The sequence below is a fragment of the Helianthus annuus genome, chromosome 9 (assembly GCF_002127325.2).
Source record: "Helianthus annuus cultivar XRQ/B chromosome 9, HanXRQr2.0-SUNRISE, whole genome shotgun sequence".
Classification (NCBI taxonomy): domain Eukaryota; kingdom Viridiplantae; phylum Streptophyta; class Magnoliopsida; order Asterales; family Asteraceae; genus Helianthus; species Helianthus annuus.
The window spans coordinates 133,351,603-133,372,193 of record NC_035441.2 but is presented as its reverse complement, the minus strand read 5'-3'; the positions used below and the strand labels follow the sequence as shown (position 1 = coordinate 133,372,193).

General features: G+C 40.8%; 1 protein-coding gene and 1 pseudogene across 1 annotated transcript; both read left to right on the top strand.

Annotated features, from left to right (window-relative positions):
• Positions 1–883: 883 nt before the first annotated feature.
• Positions 884–2,051, top strand: LOC110871237 (annotated as a pseudogene).
• A 1,774-nt stretch (positions 2,052–3,825) lies between these two features.
• Positions 3,826–4,596, top strand: LOC110870224 (uncharacterized mitochondrial protein AtMg00810-like). The gene has a single exon (XM_022119423.1). The coding sequence runs from the start codon at positions 3,826–3,828 to the stop codon at positions 4,594–4,596; it is 771 nt and encodes a 256-aa protein (XP_021975115.1).
• The last annotated feature ends 15,995 nt before the right edge of the window (positions 4,597–20,591 follow it).

Here is a 20,591-nt window from a genome sequence, read left to right as displayed (position 1 = left end):
TCACCAAATTACAGCTGGTATGTGGGGTATTGTGCACATTACTATTTTTATCACTCTATGTGAGTGAGTATTACTCTATGTGAGTGATTATTACTCTGTGTGAGTAAGCCGTCACTATTTGGGGCGACGGGACCCAATAGTGGTATGACCACAGTCACAGATCCGGTCGAGTGACAAATACCCATTCTTGATAATTGGTTGATAGAAACATTGTAATCGCTCTTAATACTGTGAATTATAACAAATATGTTTTTGTATAAAACCTGAATGAACTCACTCAGTATTTCCCGCTGACAAAACCTTTTTAAAACGTGTTTCAGGTATTTACAGTAGATTGGAGTAAGGATTAGATCCAGCACTGAAGGACTTCAAGAAGTGGCTTATTTCATTAATTAAATCAAATTAAGAAATATCGTTTTTATATTAAAAGCTACCTTTGTAAAACATGGGTTTATCCCATCTAGAGAAAAATGCCCGGATAGTCCCTGTGGTTTCGCCTTTTTTCACCTATAGTCCCTAACTTTCTAAAACTACCTGAATAGTCCCCAAGTTTTCATTTTTTGTTCCCGGATAGTCCCTGGGTCTAACTTTAGTTACTTTTCTCTGTTAAAATGATGTGAAATGACAAAAATACCCTTTTCTTAAAAGGCCAAACCACAGGGACTATCCGGGCATTTTCTCTTTTTATTTATAAAACCCCACCACCACACTTCATCTTCAACCTCCACCCACCATCACCCTCCTCCACCCTCCACCATCACCCTCTCTCTCTCCCTCTCCAATTCCGGCGAAAGTCCGGCGACTCACGGTGGAATCAGGGTTTTCCGGCCGTTTTTCAAGGTGGAACCAGTCTTATTTCAAGATGAAGATGTAATAATGTAAATTTTCCGGCCGTTTTCATGGTGGAACCAGTCTCAAAGACGACCGAGAAGTTGCAGTGAAGAAACTTCATGAGCACAACTACAATCGAGTCCAACAATTCAGAAATGAGATTGAAATCCTCACCAAATTAAGGCACCCGAATCATGTTGTTCTCTATGGTTGCACCTCTAGACAAAGCCATGAACTTCTCCTTGTTTATGAATACGTTCCCAACGGAACTGTTGCCGATCACCTGCATGGAGAACAAGCAAATCCAAATCTGCTAACATGGCCAACACGGATGAACATTGCCATAGAAACCACGAGCGCACTGGTGTACCTTCATGCTTCTGAAATCATACACCGAGATGTAAAGACGACCAACATTCTTCTTGATCACAATTTTGGTGTTAAAGTTGCAGATTTTGGTCTCTCAAGGCTTATAACGAATAATGTCGCTCATTTGTCAACAGCTCCTCAGGGAACCCCAGGATACGTGGATCCACAATATCATCAACGCTATCAATTAACAGATAAGAGTGACGTTTACAGCTTTGGAGTAGTCTTGATTGAACTAATATCATCAATGGTGGCTGTCGACTGGTGGCTGTCGACTTAGACAGGTCTCCAGATGAGATTAGTTTAGCTAACCTAGCTTTAAACAAAATCCAAAGATGCGTAACTGATGAACTAATCGACCCGGTTCTAAGATCTGATACGAATCCTAAAACTATGAACATGATCACATTAGTAGCAGAATTGGCTTTTCGGTGTTTACAATATGATTCAGATATGAGGCCTTCAATGAATAAGGTGCTGGATGTGTTGATGGATATTCAATCCGTGGGTAGAATAGACGTTTATGACAGTATCGAAGACTTTCAAACTGTGAATGTGCTGCCTTTACCTGAGACCAATGAAACCAATGATGCAGTGGTTTTACTTAAAGATTTTCGGCCTTCGCCAGTCTCTGTCACTTACGAATGGCAAAGCAGTAGCAGTGCATCATCTACGCTAAGCAGCATTGGAGATAGATTGCCAAGGAAGAATGATATCAATACAGTAAAAACCCCTGGGGAACAAGGATGACATGGGAGATTGTGAGCCTCTTTTTTTCAAGGAAATCACCCGTTAAGCATGACATACATGGAATCGTCCTACTTTTTTTTCAAGGAAAAACCCTGGTTCCACCGTGAGTCGCCGGACTTTCGCCGGAATTGGAGAGGGAGAGAGAGAGGGTGATGGTGGAGGGTGGAGGAGGGTGATGGTGGGTGGAGGTTGAAGATGAAGTGTGGTGGTGGGGTTTTATAAATAAAAAGAGAAAATGCTCGGATAGTCCCTGTGGTTTGGCCTTTTAAGAAAAGGGTATTTTTGTCATTTCACATCATTTTAACAGAGAAAAGTAACTGAAGTTAGACCCAGGGACTATCCGGGAACAAAAAATGAAAACTTGGGGACTATTCAGGTAGTTTTAGAAAGTTGGGGACTATAGGTGAAAAAAGGCGAAACCACAGGGACTATCCGGGCATTTTTCTCTCCCATCTATTTAATAAATAAAATCCGGTGTTTCTAAACTCTGATATTTTTCCTAACTCACGGTCCTGATGAAATTTCCGCTGCAATGTTTTTCAAAATAAAAATAATCACCGGTACCACTGGACTGCTCACGGCACCCGATTCCGTCCAGGGTGGGTCGGGGGTCGTGACATAAAGCCGTTCGGGTCTCCCTGAACAGTTCTAGATCCCGATGGCAAGTTTGGATCAAAGAGCATAAAAGGTATTTTTGTGGGGTATTCCAGTCCACTCAGACGAGTCTTTGTTCCAAGTCTCAAAAGGATCATCGAAGCACAGCATGTTGAATGTCAAGGCTATACAATGCTTCCAAAGAAGCTCGCGGACTCATGGCGATTCAACTATGATGCTCTATGGGATTCATTTGAGTTAGAAGAAGAGCCAGAGTACTTTGATGAATTAGATATTTTACGAGAATATGAAGCGTCTCAGGGAAAATTCCCAGCAAGGTCTTCTAAAAGTTAACAACATACTTCCAATGATGATGAAGCTAGTCCCAGTAACGCGGGAGAGAATGATGAAGTTCAGCAAACTTCGACTACTCTAGAACGAGTGCCTGCTCCTGAAAATCAGACGACAGTCAATGATGATGAATCAGAATCTGATGTTAGCCTAACCTTTGATCGTGGTGATTCAGAATCTGAGGTGGAGCAAATCCAATCTTCAGATCAGACAGTACTTGACAACGAACAAGTTGCGGACCAAAATGTCACTAATTTGGAAGGCGAGGTGGATGTTCCTGGTGAAGTTATGCTGAGGACTCTTTCATACCACTCCGAGGAGTTGATAACAGGAGAGCTGCAGTCAGGAGTTCGCACAAGAAACCAGATTGACCATGGGCTTACTTGTTTTTATACTAAAATTTCTCCATTACAAACTGAATTCTCACTCAGTTTCTTTATTTCGCAGATTGAGCCGCGAACCTACAAGGAAGCACTGACGGAAGATTCATGGGTTAATGCAATGCAGGAGGAGCTGGGTCAATTCGAGAAACTTGGTGTATGGAAGCTTGTGGATCTGCCTGATGGACACCAGAAGATAAACACCAAATGGGTGTTCAAGTGCAAAAGAGACGACCGAGGAGTAATTGTCAGAAACAAAGCTCAGCTCGTTGTCCAGGGCTTTAGTCAACAAGAAGGGATAGACATCACAGAGGTTTACGCTCTAGTTGCTCGACTCGAGGCCATCAGAATTTTCCTTGCTTTCGCTTCATGGAAAGTTTTTAAAGTATACCAGCTAGATGTCAAGTCGGCGTTCCTTTACGGAAAAGTGAAAGAGTAGGTATATGTCGGTCAGTCACCGGGCTTTACCGACCCAATTCACAAAGACAAGGTCTACCTCTTGGACAAAGCGCTGTATGGTTTGCATCAGTCCCCGAGAGCCTGGTACGAGATGCTCTCTCAACACTTGTTTGCCAACGACTTTATCCGAGGCAAGGTGGACGCCACTCTCTTCACGAAGGAAGTTGCTGGTCATCTACTAATCATCCAGATATATGTTGATGACATTATTTTCGGGTCAACAAACGAAGAACTCTGCAAAGATTTTGAACAAGTGATGAAGCAGAAGTTCGAGATGTCATCAATGGGTGAGATGAAGTTCTTCTTAGGGCTGCAAGTCGACCAAATGCCTGAGGGAACTTTCATACATCAGAAAAAGTACGTTCACGACGTTCTAGAGAAATTTGGGATGTCCGAGACGGCGCCAATGTCCACCCCATTAGCAACAAATCATGGTATCAACCCCGATCTCACTGGAGAGAAGATCGACGAGACGCTATACCGCTCGATGATTGGTTCGCTGATGTACTTGACAGCATCGAGGCCTGATATAATGTACCCAACTTGCCTCGCGGCCCGATATCATTCGAGTCCTAGAGCTTTGCACATGTCTATCGTCAAGAGGATCCTACGCTACCTGAAAGGAACCCCAAGCCTAGGGTTGTGGTATCCCAAAGATGCTGACTTCACGCTCGAAGGATATTCAGACTCTGACCTCGGTTGCTGCAAAGTCAACGCAAAATCAACAACTGCAGGATGCCAATTCTTCGGACCCCGATTGGTCACGTGGCAATGTAAGAAGCAAACCTCTGTTGCTCTTTCAACATGTGAAGCAGAGTATGTATCTGCCAGCAGCTGCTGCTCTCAGATCATGTGGATTTAACAACAGATGCGCGATTACGGTTTGCAATTTCTTATCTCTCCTATTTTTGTTGATAATGAGGCTGCAATCAACATAACGAAACATCCGGTACATCACACTAAAACTAAACATATAGAAATTCGTCATCACTTCATCCGAGATTGTTTCGAGAAGAAGTTGATACGAATTGACAAAATCCACACCGAGGAACAAAAGGCAGACTTACATACCAAAGCTTTTGATAAATCTCGTTTTCAATATCTATTAAAATTGAATGGTATGAATGTGACAACCCGTAATTTCGAGGTATAAATCGTTCGTTTCGCTCTCACGAATAAATAGATATACTTATCTATTTTCGACAAATTAAATTTATACTCATTTAGTTATTGTGTGCAAACTTGTAGTCGAAACCAAGTCCATTTGGCGACGAACCTACCCGAACCGTTTAAACCATGGCATAAACCGCATAGCATCAACTTTTGAGGCCCGAACCCTTAACGTGAATATTTTACGTCTATGTTAGTTGGTTAAAAATAAATCTCTATTAATTACTCTTATGTTTATTATAATAATGATAGATTACAAGTAAACTAACCCAAACTAAACTCCCTAACCCCCCATGTGCGTATACTTAACATCTAATATATTTATGTTGTTGCCTTTCCCTGTGTAAAAAGTCGGCCCAATCAACACTTCAGTTTTGTGATAGCCCAAATCATAGGGACTTGAGTCCATTAGCGGCCGAATAAAAAACAAAGGGGAACCGCCTATTTCATGTTACCTATATGCACGTAACTTGAATATTATTATCTAATACCCAAAAATCCAACCCTACCTTCCTTTAATATCACGTACGGCAATAGGAAACCCCCCCCACCAATCGCCCCTTATGACGAAAACCCTAGAGGAAGCACCGTTCACTACCGTTTCTTCTTCTTTCCTTCTTCGAAGTCTGTACGCACCGAAACTATATAACCCAAGATCACCACTGGTAAGTGCCTCCCCACTTCGTAGCCTCATCTTAAGGTTTCGTTATCTCGGTTTTGCTTCAACTTCGACTTATGGCATGCAAGAAAATATATTATATATGCAACTGTTGTAATGTTATGTGCGTTGTTCTGTGTTGGAATAGGTTACGTGTGAACGATTATGTGCATGAAAACCGTTTTAATCCATAGACGTGATTGTATGAATGAATAGGCTACGTAATACTAGTTACGGAAACTGCGATTCATATGCGATGTGAGTATTCAGCTATTGTTTGTACCTTTACGACTTCTGAATCGGATAAATTGTCGAAGGTTTGCGTGTTCGGAATCGTGTTTAGACGGATAGAAGGTTAGCGGGCTATATGCAAACTGTTTTGGATTAGATAAATGGTCGCTGTCTAATGTTTGATGTGTGCAAATTGATTGTAGGTTCTTTTGATCTTGATAGGTATAGTATGTTCGTAAACAGGGAGTGATGGTCAATGTTATTGTATGATCTTGAGATGTTATGAACGTGTGATTAAAGATGCTATGTGACGATTTGTTTATGTGCTGGATTTCTGTTATCAAGTTGTAGGAGATTAAGAGGTTGCTTAACATGTCCAACCAGTGCATCACGTAAATGGATAGTAAGGTTGCTGGGCCGCACATAATTACTGAGCACACACTTCAATTAGTTATTGGTTTTGGGCCACCCTCATTAGCCTACATGCACCACAAGACTATTATTATTATGGGAAAGTGTTAGTATGGGCCGAAAATCAAATGTATTGTTATTAGTTTTAATTTGATTAACAAGTATTATTTTGGGCCAATCTGTCACACACACAATTTGCTCCACATATGAATTGGGCTTTGAATTATTTATGGAACATACTTGCATGATAAAGGTTAAGGACTATTAACATGGATTGATGGGCCGCATGGTTGATCGCATTTTTTAGTTGGGCTGGAAACTGGTTGGGTCGTACCTTAATTCAAATAGTGCATTGTGTTATGAAACCATTTGTGGTCCGAATGTGAAAGGTGAATTATGTGAGCTTGTAACATAAATGTGCTATGACCAGAATACTTGTTATGATGTATGTTATATGTTTTGCTTGAGCAATACGTGTGACTAGATACGTGAAATGTAAATTCAGGAAACTGACTGCCTTTGGTAACCATAATAGGGTTTGATTGATCATTGTGCAAAACGTGTAAGTAATTCTACCGAGCAAAACTAAGGTGAGTTCACACTTTCTACAAGGCATGGGATTCCCAGGGGTTGGGAATGGGTAAAGGATTTGAACTGAAACTGCGTGATCTCCTGGTTTGGAACACGTACACACCCTCTTTATTGAAGGGTGACAACACGTACTAAGAACTTAATCGAAACTTGCGTAGTCTCCTGGTTTGGGGATTACGTACACACCCTCTTTATTGAAGGGTGACAACATTGATGCTAGACCAAAAACTCTATCATGAAGTCCCTCCTTTTTATATCGACTTAATCGTCGGGCCAATGGCGAGCGGGTCATTAGTTAGATAGCGCTATTTAGGTTTGACAAGCCTCACACCGTGCCGCAGAGGACGGGCGTGAACTAATGGATCTAGGCACTAGTCAATGATGATAGACATTGACGTCAGGGCACCAACTTACTTTAGTTAGTGGTCGATATGGTAAACGGGTCTAGTGGTTCACATTGGGAAGCCCCCACTGGTTATGGATATGTTTGGGAAACAGGGAAAACTGGTTAACTTATGACATACAAATGAACTCTTGGTTTTTGAAACAACTTAACTATGAACACCAACTGTGAACTCGCTCAACTTTGTTGTTGACTCGTTGTTACATGCCTTGCAGGCTACTAGGTGCATATTGTTAGAACTTGCTATCTGGGAAGCTGGAGCGGTCATGGGTCGAGATACATGGAAATACAACACAAGACAAATGGCCTTCACATGTGGTTTATAAATACTTAACGAATGAATTATGCTTCCGCTGTATACTGTGAATTGTTTATAACGTTGTAACACTTAAGGTCAATAAATGAAAGTTTTGTTTAATTATAATACGAGAAGTTCAATGTGATTGGTGGCTTGGATCCTGGTATGTCACACGCCCCGTGGTAATTCCGCATGTGGTATTTTGGGGGTGTGACAGATTGGTATCAGAGCCATTGGTTATAGTGAACTTGGTTTTGTTTAAAAAGGGGAAAAACGTTTTTGTAAAACCAGACTATAACCGAACAGTTCTGAAGACGTGAATACGACCATGACACTCAGCTCCAGATTGCAAGGTTCGTCTCTCGTATACTCATTGTACTGCATAACTAGTGAACACCTACATATGATATTGCATGTGATTGCACGTCTAGCACAACAGTATGAATTCATGTATACTTGCATGTGTTATGTGACTGATAGGGTGGTATTTCCCTAAACCTTCATGACTTACGCTTCGTGATACTCTTTGTTTGCTACTAGAGTTTGAGGAACCATTTGACATGAGTTAAGAGGAGCTGAGATGAGCATGCAAATCACAATATTATTGTGGGTGCACACATAATAATAATGTGGGGTGCATGTGAGTCCCAGTGAGGCTTAACAAGTGAAAAAGGGGTTCCGTTCCGTCATTTGATCGATGTGAAACATAATAAACCTAGGGGTCATAGCAGCGATTGTCCCCTACTCGAACGTGAACTTTTCATTCATCTCTAGATCCCTTCGAATCTCGATGCTATCGAGTATTACCTGAACACCCATCTGAACTCAGCGAACCGTGTAGAATATTAGTTGCTTGTACGAACGTCCATGTGTTGGATGTCGCAGCGTCGAATGATTGATCGACATCTTTCTCACCTTTATTCGCTTGCTGGAACTTAACGTATTGACGCCTCAGATTCTGAAGTGCGATCACTTCTGCAACACTCCCGCCACATACTGAGTATTACTCGAACCACTTGCAACATCGATGGACAGGAGGATGAGCGTAGCACTTTACTGACCTCAGTACTTTGACGACCCTGATTTCCGGCAATGAGCACCAGCGAATTGGCTTCAATCGAATCCTTAACCCTTGACAGCAACCCATGGGAGCCAACTCTTACGAATCAAACGAGGCATAAGTGACGATAATTGACCTTAGTGTGGTAAGCGTAACTGCCAGCACAGTGAGTAGTGCTTTAGGACGTGGTTTGGAACGTAAAAAGATGGACTATGATGGTGAAGAATTGTAGGGCTTCGTTTCGAGCAACGACACTGAGGGCAGCAGTCATAGCGACATCAAGGTATTCGTAACCCTAGCCTACAGTAAGGATATAAAGGTGCCTACAACGTGGATTGGCCGTGGTTAAGTTAAGAGGACAACGATCAAAGGAACAACGACAGTACTTGGAATCCTAGTAATGAAAACAGCAACTCCAGAAATGATGCTCTTGGAAGGGGCATTTAGAATTGGCGTGGACGACGTCAGGACCTTAACGACATGGTAGCTAGTATGAGTAGCAATCCGCTTCGTCTCTGTTTCGTTCGACCCTGATGCTCTTAAGAGTTTGAACCTGTTGTGGAATCGGTCGATGGCTAGACAATGGAAACCTCATATGATCGTTGGGAAGCAAACATGACCTTGTGGGACAAGTGTTCGGCATCGACCTTTCTTCTGTTATTCTTGATGGATGTACCCCGTGAGGAGATTCTTGATAGATGTACCCTGTGAGGAGACAATTCTACGTATCTATCTCCTTCGTGGAGGATTGTTATCTATTCTAACGCGCCAGAGCGGCACAACGGTTAGCGTCATTTTAGCAAGAAAAGCCAGGAGTGTCTACGGAAGGATTACTCCGCAATGATAGCACTCGTTACTGAGGTCAAGGCTAAGGAAAGGAGGATCGAGGATCCACCAATTGTTCGTGATTTCTCCCTAAGTACTACCAGAAGAATTGTCAGGTTTACCTTCACATCGTCAGGTGGAATATCCGATCGGTATCACGTTAGAAGTAGCCCTTGTTGCTAGTATATCTTATTGTCTTACACCAGGAAGGTTGCAGGAACTGCCTAATCAACTTCAGGAATTATTGGACTTGAGTTTCATTGGATCTAGTTTTTCGCTTTGGGGAGCCTCAGTTATACCAGAAAAGATATACGTATTGATTTTCGAGAACTCAACAAGGTGATAGTCAAGAACCGTTTGCCTCGGCCACGTATTGACAACCCGTCGACCAGTTGTGAGGAACAAGCTTCCATTCGAGGATTTTCTAGTGAACGAGCTATTGTCAGATGGAAATCTAAGGGGAGAATGCCCTTAGAACAGCATGTCGAAGGTAATGCAGCCATTCCAACGTTATACACCATGACCATTGAGTTGACCATCACAACAGTAGCTTCAGGGATCGCATGAATCGACCGTATTTGTTGACAAGGTTCTGAATCATGACCAGGAGAAAGGAACACCATGGGTGGCATATGTATCCTATCTCAGCGTTTCTGTGGGAGGAGCCACTACGCACGAATTCCTGTTAAAGGTAACTTCTGGATTCGAGAGGTACATTTTTGGGCATATAAACAATGAAGTGGGAATACACGTGGACCTCGCTAAGATTCATTTTGTTAGAAACCGATCGACACCAAAGATACCTTCGAGAATGCAGCAATTCTTGGCCTCACTGGATACTATAGTAGATCCACCAGGAGATTTTCGAAGGTCGTACAACTTAAATCTCTTTAACACAGCAGGGTGTTGTGTTCGTGAAAGATAAAACGGGGGAACGCCAATTCAGCTTTCAAATCCCAACTTTACAACGCATTGGGCATCACTTCTATCCGAGGGTACTGATGATCTGGCGGTATACTGTGATGATTCGAATCAAAGTCCCACTTACTCATCGATGCAACACGAGAAGGAGATGGCCCACGTGGTGGACTTACAAGAAGAACTGCACGAGTCACGACCTGCGGTGGAAGCCGTAGTCTTTGGATTTAAATTTGAGGCATTACTTGGACGGTACCGAATGCACCACTTAGACTGATCACAAGGGCCTCCCGTGTACCCTGGTTACGAGAGAGTTAATCAGTTAATGCCATCGCTGGATGGAACTTTTGAATGAATACGACCGTGAAACCTAGACGTGCACGAGCTTTGCAGCTCGCTATCCACTCTAACATACCTGATCAGATTCACCTTGTTCAAACTGAAGAACTGAAGGAAGAGAGTTCACAAGATTGACCCATGCGGGGCATGGGGAAGCAACCTTTGGCAGGTCGGACGATATTTGTTACCTCATGGAATGAATGTGGGCCTCATTATGCGGCTACTGTAGGGAACTCGTATTGAGCAAAGTGCACCGGCTTCGACATTCTAGTCGTCTGGATTTTGATGAGGGGCATTAGGATTTATAAACCTTGTACTGGAGATCGGGCATGACGGCCTACGTAGCCAGGTATGGGAACGATGTTTGACTTGTGGGAAAGTCAAGGTAAAGTGTTAGCAACCAGAAACACCTATATGGAAAACGAAAATAGACTGCCATGGAATTGGTCGCTAGTCTACTTACAACTCAAAACGGAAACAATATCACCTGGATGATCGTTGATTGTCACACGTAACCAGCAAACTTTCTAGCCATCAAGGAAACGGATAAGGTTTTCTACTCTTACAATCATCTACCCGAAAGAAGTGGTTGCTAGGGACGGGGTGCCAACCTCCATTATCTACATGCGTTACGTCGGACCTTTCGATATTATTGAGAAAATTGGCAAAGTGGCCTACAAGCTGAATCTACTTGCAGAACTCAGCGGAGTTCACAACGTATTCCATGTGTCGAATCTGAAGAAGTGTCTGTCAGATGAGACCCTCATAGTTCCTCTCAAGGAGCTCACTATCGATGATCAGCTGCGATTCGTCGAGGAACCAGTGGAGATTACTGATCGAGATGTTAAGATTCTCAAGTGTACCAGAATACCTCTTGTTCAAGTTCGTTGGAACTCCCGTCGTGGCCCAGAGTTCATCTGGGAATGAGAAGATCAAATGAACCACAAGTATCCCCAGTTGTTCAAGAGAAGTGCAACCACTACTGAGGCTGAAGCTACTGTGGAATTTCGGGACGAAATTCCAAACCAACGGGGGGATGATGTGACACCCCAGGAAAACCAGGAAACCACGCAACTCAACTAGCTTCCTCAGTAATTACGTGCTAAATTTCGGGACGAAATTTCTTTCAACTTGGGGATGATGTGACAACCCGTAATTTCGAGGTATAAATGGTTCGTTTCGCTCTCACGAATAAATAGATATACTTATCTATTTTCGACAAATTAAATTTATACTCATTTAGTTATTGTGTGCAAACTTGTAGTCGAAACCAAGTCCGTTTGGCGACGAACCTACCCAAACCGTTTAAACCATGGCATAAACCGCATAGCATCAACTTTTGAGGCCCGAACCCTTAACGTGAATATTGTACGTCTATGTTAGTTGGTTAAAAATAAATCTCTATTAATTACTCTTATGTTTATTATAATAATGATAGATTACAAGTAAACTAACCCAAACCAAACTCCCTAACCCCCCCATGTGTGTATACTTAACATCTAATATATTTATGTTGTTGCCTTTCCCTGTGTAAAAAGTCGACCCAATCAACACTTCAGTTTTGTGATAGCCCAAATCATAGGGACTTGAGCCCATTAGCGGCCGAATAAAAAACAAAGGGGAACCGCCTATTTCATGTTACCTATATGCACGTAACTTGAATATTATTATCTAATACCCAAAAATCCAACCCTACCTTCCTTCAATATCACGTACGGCAATAGGAAACCCCCCACCCATAGACGTGATTGTTTGAATGAATAGGCTACGTAATACTAGTTACGGAAACTATGATTCATATGCGATGTGAGTATTCGGCTATTGTTTGTACCTTTACGACTTCTGAATTGCATAAATTGTCGAAGGTTTGCGTGTTCGGAATCGTGTTTAGACGGATAGAAGGTTAGCGGGCTATATGCAAACTGTTTTGGATTTAGATAAATGGTCGCTGTCTAATGTTTGATGTGTGCAAATTGATTGTAGGTTCTTGTGATCTTGATAGGTATAGTATGTTCGTAAACAGGGAGTGATGGTCAATGTTATTGTATGATCTTGAGATGTTATGAACGTGTGATTAAAGATGCTATGTGACGATTTGTTTATGTGCTAGATTTCTGTTATCAAGTTGTAGGAGATTAAGAGGTTGCTTAACATGTCCAACCAGTGCATCACGTAAATGGATAGTAAGGTTGCTGGGCCGCACATAGTTACTGAGCACACACTTCAATTAGTTATTGGTTTTGGGCCACCCTCATTAGCCTACATGCACCACAAGACTATTATTGTTATGGGAAAGTGTTAGTATGGGCCGAAAATCAAATGTACTGTTATTAGTTTTAGTTTGATTAACAAGTATTATTTTGGGCCGATCTGTCACACACACAATTTGCTGCACATATGAATTGGGCTTTGAATTATTTATGGAACATACTTGCATGATAAAGGTTAAGGATTATTAACATGGATTGATGGGCCGCATGGTTGATCGCATTTTATAGTTGGGCTGGAAACTGGTTGGGCTGTACCTTAATTCAAATAGTGCGTTGTGTTATGAAACCATTTGTGGTCCGAATGTGAAAGGTGAATTATGTGAGCTTGTATCATAAATGTGCTATGACCAGAATACTTGTTATGATGTATGTTATATGTTTTGCTTTAGAAATACGTGTGACTAGATACGTGAAATGTAAATTCAGGAAACTGACTGCCTTTGGTAACCATAATAGGGTTTGATTGATCATTGTGCGAAACGTGTAATTAATTCTACCGAGCAAAATTAAGGTGAGTTCACACTTTCTACAAGGCATGGGATTCCCAGGGGTTGGGAATGGGTAAAGGATTTGAACTAAAACTGCGTGATCTCCTGGTTTGGAACACGTACACACCCTCTTTATTGAAGGGTGACAACACGTACTAAGAACTTAATCGAAACCTGCGTAGTCTCCTGGTTTGGGGATTACGTACACACCCTCTTTATTGAAGGGTGACAGCATTGATGCTAGACCAAAAACTCTATCATGAAGTCCCTCCCTTTTATATCGACTTAATCGCCGGGTCAATGGCGAGCGGGTCATTAGTTAGATAGCGCTATTTAGGTTTGACAAGCCTCACACCGTGCCGCAGAGGACGGGCGTGAACTAATGGATCTGGGCACTAGTCAATGATAATAGACATTGACGTCAGGGTACCAACTTACTTTAGTCAGTGATCGATATGGTAAACGGGTCTAGTGGTTCACATGGGGAAGCCCCCACTGGTTATGGATATGTTTGAGAAACAGGGAAAACTGGTTAACTTATGACATACAAATGAACTCTTGGTTTTTGAAACAACTTAACTATGAACACTAACTGTGAACTCGCTCAACTTTGTTGTTGATTCGTTGTTACATGCCTTGCAGACTACTAGGTGCATATTGTTGGAACTTGCTATCTGGGAAGCTGGAGCGGTCATGGGTCGAGATACGTGGAAATACAACACAAGACAAATGGCCTTCATATGTGGTTTATAAATACTTAACGAATGAATTATGCTTCCGCTGTATACTGTGAATTGTTTATAACATTGTAACACTTAAGGTCAATAAATGAAAGTTTTGTTTAATTATAATACGCGAAGTTCAATGTGATTGGTGGCTTGGATCCTGGTATGTCACACGCCCCGCGGAAATTCCGCATGTGGTATTTTGGGGGTGTGACAATGAAGCTGTTGTCGGATGCGGAGGAGTTACTTGGCGTTGATGAGAAAATAACTGCAGATGATGTTGAGAAGCAGACTGCATTGGTTTGTAGTCTTTTTAGTTGTTTTGGTATTTAGGGAGAGATAGATATTTTTTCAGAAAATACAAAAACAATAAAAAATGAAAAAATCCAAAAACATGAGATATTTTCAAAATTCAAAAACAATAGAAAACCCAAAAAGAGTTTGTGTAAAAAGAGGAAATGATAGTACATCAGCTAGACAGTTACAGTACGCTAAGGAAATGTAGTGTTTAAAAGTGTTAAACAGTCTCGCTGATAATATGCCGATAGGTTTTTACACACTTAGTAGACTGTTTCGGGATATAAACATAAAATCATTTGCTTGCTTATTTTGTGGGGAACATCTCTCGGATATATAGGTAACCCCTGAAATCTTGTTTGAAAGATTTTCTGTTTCTGACATACTAGGTCTATGTACGTAATGATATCTGGGGTATTTGTCACGGCCCCTTGACCCACCCTGGACGGAGTCGGGGGACCGCGAGGCAGTTCCCGTGGTATTTAATTTATTCGGCAGCGGAAGTCTTTTTATAACAGGATCTTTTGTCCGTAAAATATGCTCGTTTAATATTTTACACAAAGTTTAGGGGATAAATCCCATAATTTACAATAAGTTGATTTCACACAGAAATCTTTATTTTTCAAAACACGTTTTATTGGTTTATTTACACTGAGCCACTTCTCTGAGCTTGATAGTGCTTTACTGCACTTTCCCTGGATCACACAGATCACCTGAAACATGTTTGAAAAAGGTTTTGTCAGCGGGGAAATACTGAGTGAATCATTCTGTTTTCTAAAACGACCCGTTAGTTATAATTTACAGTATTAAGAGCGATTACAATGTTTCTATCAACCAATTATCAAGAATGGGTATTTGTCACTCGATTCATTTCTGTGACTGTGGTCATACCACTATTGGGTCCCGTTGCCCAAATAGTGACGGTGAACTCACATAGAGTAATATTCACTCACATAGAGTGATAGTAATGTGCACAATACCCCACATACCAGCTGTAATTTGGTGATTACAAAGACTTAATCCCTGTAATTATAACCTTGAAAATAATTTGAGGTATTGTAATACTTACTCACAAACTGTGAGAAAACAATTTAAAAAGAAGAATGACTCACATTGCAGATTAACGAGCAATAGATATAAGCCTACTGATTAGCCTTGCTTAAACCTAATTTAACACAATGCACACACACAGGTTAGTAACTAATACAGCAGTTACGTCAATTCACGAGATTAAACCTTCACAACGATTAATCAGTGCAATACTCGATAATTCAATCAGATTCACAACGAATAACAGAGCATAGTCCGAATTCGAACAGCACTCTAATATTCAAGTCGAAATCACGACGAATAATCAAAGTACAAGCTCAATTGAGCAGCACCTGGACTATCGTTGGATAGTTATAATCGATCGGACGTTGAATCGTAATAGCGATCGAGTTATTACCCTGATTGCGGCAGCGTTTCGATAATTGTGTGTGTGTTGGACTGTTTTGCTTATAACTCGACGTATATTATGAATTTTAACGTCGTTCAAGTGCCAGATTTCAAGTCCCAACCCCTGCTATTTATACTGAAAATTTAACACCGTCGCGTAGCGCGAGGGGGTACCCCTATAGGCGTCGCGCTACGCGAGTGATCACCCTACTTTCATAGACTAGGTTTTTGCGTGTGTAGGCTTGCTGAGTTGATAGAATTTTAAAATTCTATTTCGACAGAGAGTTATGATGATAATCGTAACTAGGGTTTTGCCCCCCTGAGTTTTAGGGGCCCTGATCCTGATTCTGATTGTTCTGGAAATTTTAGGGTTAGTGCAGAATTACTTGGGTTTCTCAATTAGGGTTTTCTTAATAGCTAATTACCATCCTAATTATGGATTTTAGTGGCAGTTGTTACATCCTCCCCACCTTAAGAAAAATCTCGTCCTCGAGATTTACTGGAATAGATGAGGGTACTTTTGCTTCATTTCTGATTCCAGTTCCCAAGTGTATTCTGGTCCTCTCTTGGATTCCCATTTGACTTTTACTAGCACTAGTCGTTTGTGTTTGAGAAACTTGACTTTTTTATCTTCGATTTGTAGTGGTTTCTCTATAAACTTCAACTTTTCGTTTACCTCTACATCTTGAAGAGGTACTACCAGGGATTCGTCTGCTAAACATTTCTTAAGATTGGATACATGAAATACATCATGTACTCCAGTCAATTCTTCTGGTAGTTGTAAACGATAAGCAACTGGTCCTATTCGTTGAATCACTGGGAATGGTCCAACGTACCTTGGACTTAGCTTTCCTTTCTTACCGAATCGTACTACTCCTTTCCAAGGAGAGACTTTTAAAAGTACTTTATCTCCGATTTGAAATTCTAAAGGCTTACGACGATTGTCTGCATAGCTTTTCTGGCGATCTCGAGCTGTTTTCAATCTTTCCTTAATCTGAGTTATCTTGTCAGTAGTTTCTTGTACAATCTCAGGACCTGATAATTGACTTTCTTCGATTTCTGCCCAACATACCGGAGTTCTGCACTTACGTCCGTACAGTGCTTCGAATGGTGCAGCTTCGATACTTGAATGATAACTATTGTTATAGGAGAATTCAATTAATGGCAAATGGCTATCCCAATTACCACCAAAGTCAATTACACATGCTCGGAGCATGTCCTCTAGAGTTTGTATTGTCCTTTCACTCTGTCCGTCTGTTTGTGGATGATAAGCAGTACTTAGATTTAGTCGAGTTCCCATTGCTTTCTGAAAACTTTTCCAGAAATGCGAAGTAAATCGACTATCTCTATCCGATACAATGGAGAGCGGGACTCCATGTAGGGATACTACCTCGTCCACGTAGAGTTGTGCTAACCTTTCCATACTAAAGGTTTCTTTCATTGGTAGGAAATGAGCTGACTTGGTTAATCGGTCTACGATTACCCAAATCGCATCATTACCTCTTCTGGTTTTGGGTAACTTTGTAACAAAGTCCATTGTTATAAGTTCCCATTTCCATACAGGCATTTCTAACTGTTGTAGTAGTCCTGAAGGTTTCTGGTGTTCAGCTTTAACTTGTGAACAAGTTAAGCACTTGGATACGTATTCGGCTATATCCTTTTTCATTCCTATCCACCAGAAATTATTCCTTAAATCTTGGTACATCTTATTGTTTCCTGGGTGCATAGTATACCTAGATTTATGAGCTTCTTCTAAAATCTTAGTTCTTAACTCTCCTTGCTTAGGTACCCAAATTCGTTTCTTATGGAATTTCCAAATTCCATCATTTCCTTGTTCTAATTCTTTTAGGTAACCTTTCATTTCTTCAGCATCGTCTTGGATTGCTGTTTTCTGGACTTCTTTAATTTGTGCCATTAAATCTACTTGAAGATTTAACCTCAGAGCACGGACTTGTTTCTGTTTCTCATGGTACTTACGACTTAAGGCATCTGCAACTACATTTGCCTTTCCTTGGTGATATTGGATATCACATTCGTAATCGCTTAGCATCTCCATCCATCTTCTTTGCCTCATGTTTAATTCTTTTTGCCCAAATATATATCTTAGACTCTTATGATCGGTATAGACAGTAAACTTACTTCCATACAGATAATGTCTCCATATCTTAAGGGCAAAAATTATGGCTCCTAATTCTAGATCATGAGTCGTATAATTTTCTTCGTGCTTTTTCAGTTGTCTAGAAGCATACGCAATTACCTTCTTGCGTTGCATTAACACACATCCGTATCCTAATTTTGAAGCATCACAATATACTTCAAAATCTTCTGTTCCTTCGGGTAAAGCTAAGATTGGTGCATTCGTCAACCTATGCTTTGAAATCTTAAAGGCTTCTTCTTGTCTAGGTCCCCATTCAAACTTAGCAGTTTTACAGGTTAACTTAGTTAATGGTACGGCTATCTTAGAAAAATCTTTGATAAATCGTCTATAGTATCCAGCTAAGCCTAGAAAACTTCTTATCTCCATAGCTGTTTGTGGAACTTTCCACTTTGTAATTGCGTCTATCTTAGCAGGATCTACATGGATACCTTCGTGATTTACCACATGACCTAAGAATTGTACTTCTTGCAGCCAAAATTCACATTTTGAAAATTTGGCATAAAGCCTTTCGTTTCTTAACAAAGTTAAGAGAACATGTAAATGCTCACAATGTTCTTTTTGGCTTTTGGAGTAAATAAGTATATCGTCGATGAAAACGATCACAAATTTATCCAAGTATGGTTTACAGATTCGATTCATCATGTCCATGAATGCTGTTGGGGCATTCGTTAATCCAAAGGGCATGACTGTAAACTCATAATGACCATACCTAGTTCTGAAAGCAGTTTTAGGTATGTCCTCTTCTTGTACTTTCAACTGATGATATCCAGATCTTAAATCTATTTTAGAGAAATACCTAGCTCCTTGCAATTGATCAAAAAGATCATCAATCCTAGGTAGTGGGTATCGATTCTTAATCGTAACCTTATTCAATTCTCTATAATCGATACACATTCTCATCGATCCATCTTTCTTTTTCACAAACAATACCGGTGCACCCCAAGGGGATGAACTAGGTTGTATGAATCCTTTGCTTAATAATTCATCTAATTACTTTTTCAATTCTAACATTTCGGTAGGTGCTAATCTATATGGTGCTTTAGCTATTGGTGCAGTACCTGGAATTAAATGAATTCTAAACTCTACTTCTCTATCAGGTGGTAATCCAGGTAATTCTTCTGGAAAAACGTCTGGGTATTCTGACACTACCGGGATGTCCTGAAGTTCCTTATCCTTAGTGTTAATGATTACTGAAATCATATACACCATTTCCTGTTTTCTCGAATAACTAACCAATTTCATTACTGAGATAAATTTCAGTGGCTTTCGAGGTTTATCTCCAGTAATTAAAATTATTTCTCCTGAAGGTGTTTGAATTTCTACAGCATTTTTGTCACATAGGATTCGTGCATGGTTGGCTATTAACCAATCCATTCCTAATACTACATCGAATCCTGCTAAATTCATTGGTAACAAATTTGCAGAAAACTTATGGCCTAATAGTTCTATTTTTCCTTCTTGCCAGATTTTATCTATTTTCACAGAATTTCCTTCTGCGGTTTCTACTGTGAAGTTTTGCCTAAGAGTGGTTAAAGGTAACTTAAGGTCTTGGCAAAATAAGGTATTTATAAAACTTTGGTTCGCACCAGAGTCAAATAATACTTTTGCAAAGACGTTGTGAACTAAGAACGTACCAGCGATCACATCTGGAATGAGTTCGGCCTCTTGAGTGGTCAGCTGGAATGCTCGCGCATTTCTTTTGGTTGTTCCTTCAGCTGGTTTGGCTTGGTTAACTACAGGTTTAGCTACTTAGGACATTCAGATTGAAAATGACCTCTTTCTCTGCAATTATAACAAACTTTTGTTTTCTTCCTGCAGTCTTCTTCCCGATGTCCTTTCATTTTGCAAAAATTGCAAACCATGTTGCATTGTCCATAATGCTTCTTTTTGCAAATTTTGCAGAAAGGAGATGATGAGGATTGTCCGGTTCCTCTCTTCTTGGCATTACCTACACGAAATCCTTGGGTAATCTTGTGAGCTAATTCCTTCTTGCGATCTTCCTCTCTTGTGCGTACCAATTCATCGGTTAGGGTATTAGCTAATTCTACAGCATCGTCAATAGTACGAGGTCTCGCAGCTTTAATGATGTTTCGGATTTCACTAATTAACCCCCAGATGTAACGAGAGATAAGTACCGGTTCTGGCGAAGCCAGTGATGGCACTACCCTTGCGTATTCAAAGAATGTCGAAGTATATCCCCGACAATCTACTCCTAGCATACGATGACTTAGGAACTTGTTTGCCATTTGTTCCTTCTCGTATTCGGGACAAAATTTTCTTTCTACCAAACTCTTAAATTCTTCCCAACCTATGGCGTAGGCTATCCTTCTTCCTTTTGCCTGGAGGACCGTGTTCCACCATTCGAGTGCTCCTTCTTTGAATAGATTTGATGCATACATCACCTGGTCTCCATCGGCACATTTGCTTATTGCAATTACTGCTTCGGTTTTCTCTAACCAACGCAGTGTTGCAGTTGCCCCTTCATTACCTGCAAATTCAGCGGGTTTGCAAGCAAGAAATTCTTTATAAGTGCAACCAGGCGTTGCAGCTTTCATTCTTTTAGGGAGTGGGGCCTGCT

Bases quoted from the DNA above. Each gene is read 5' to 3' on its own strand.
- LOC110870224 (XM_022119423.1), top strand. From the start codon at position 3,826: ATGCTCTCTCAACACTTGTTTGCCAACGACTTTATCCGAGGCAAGGTG.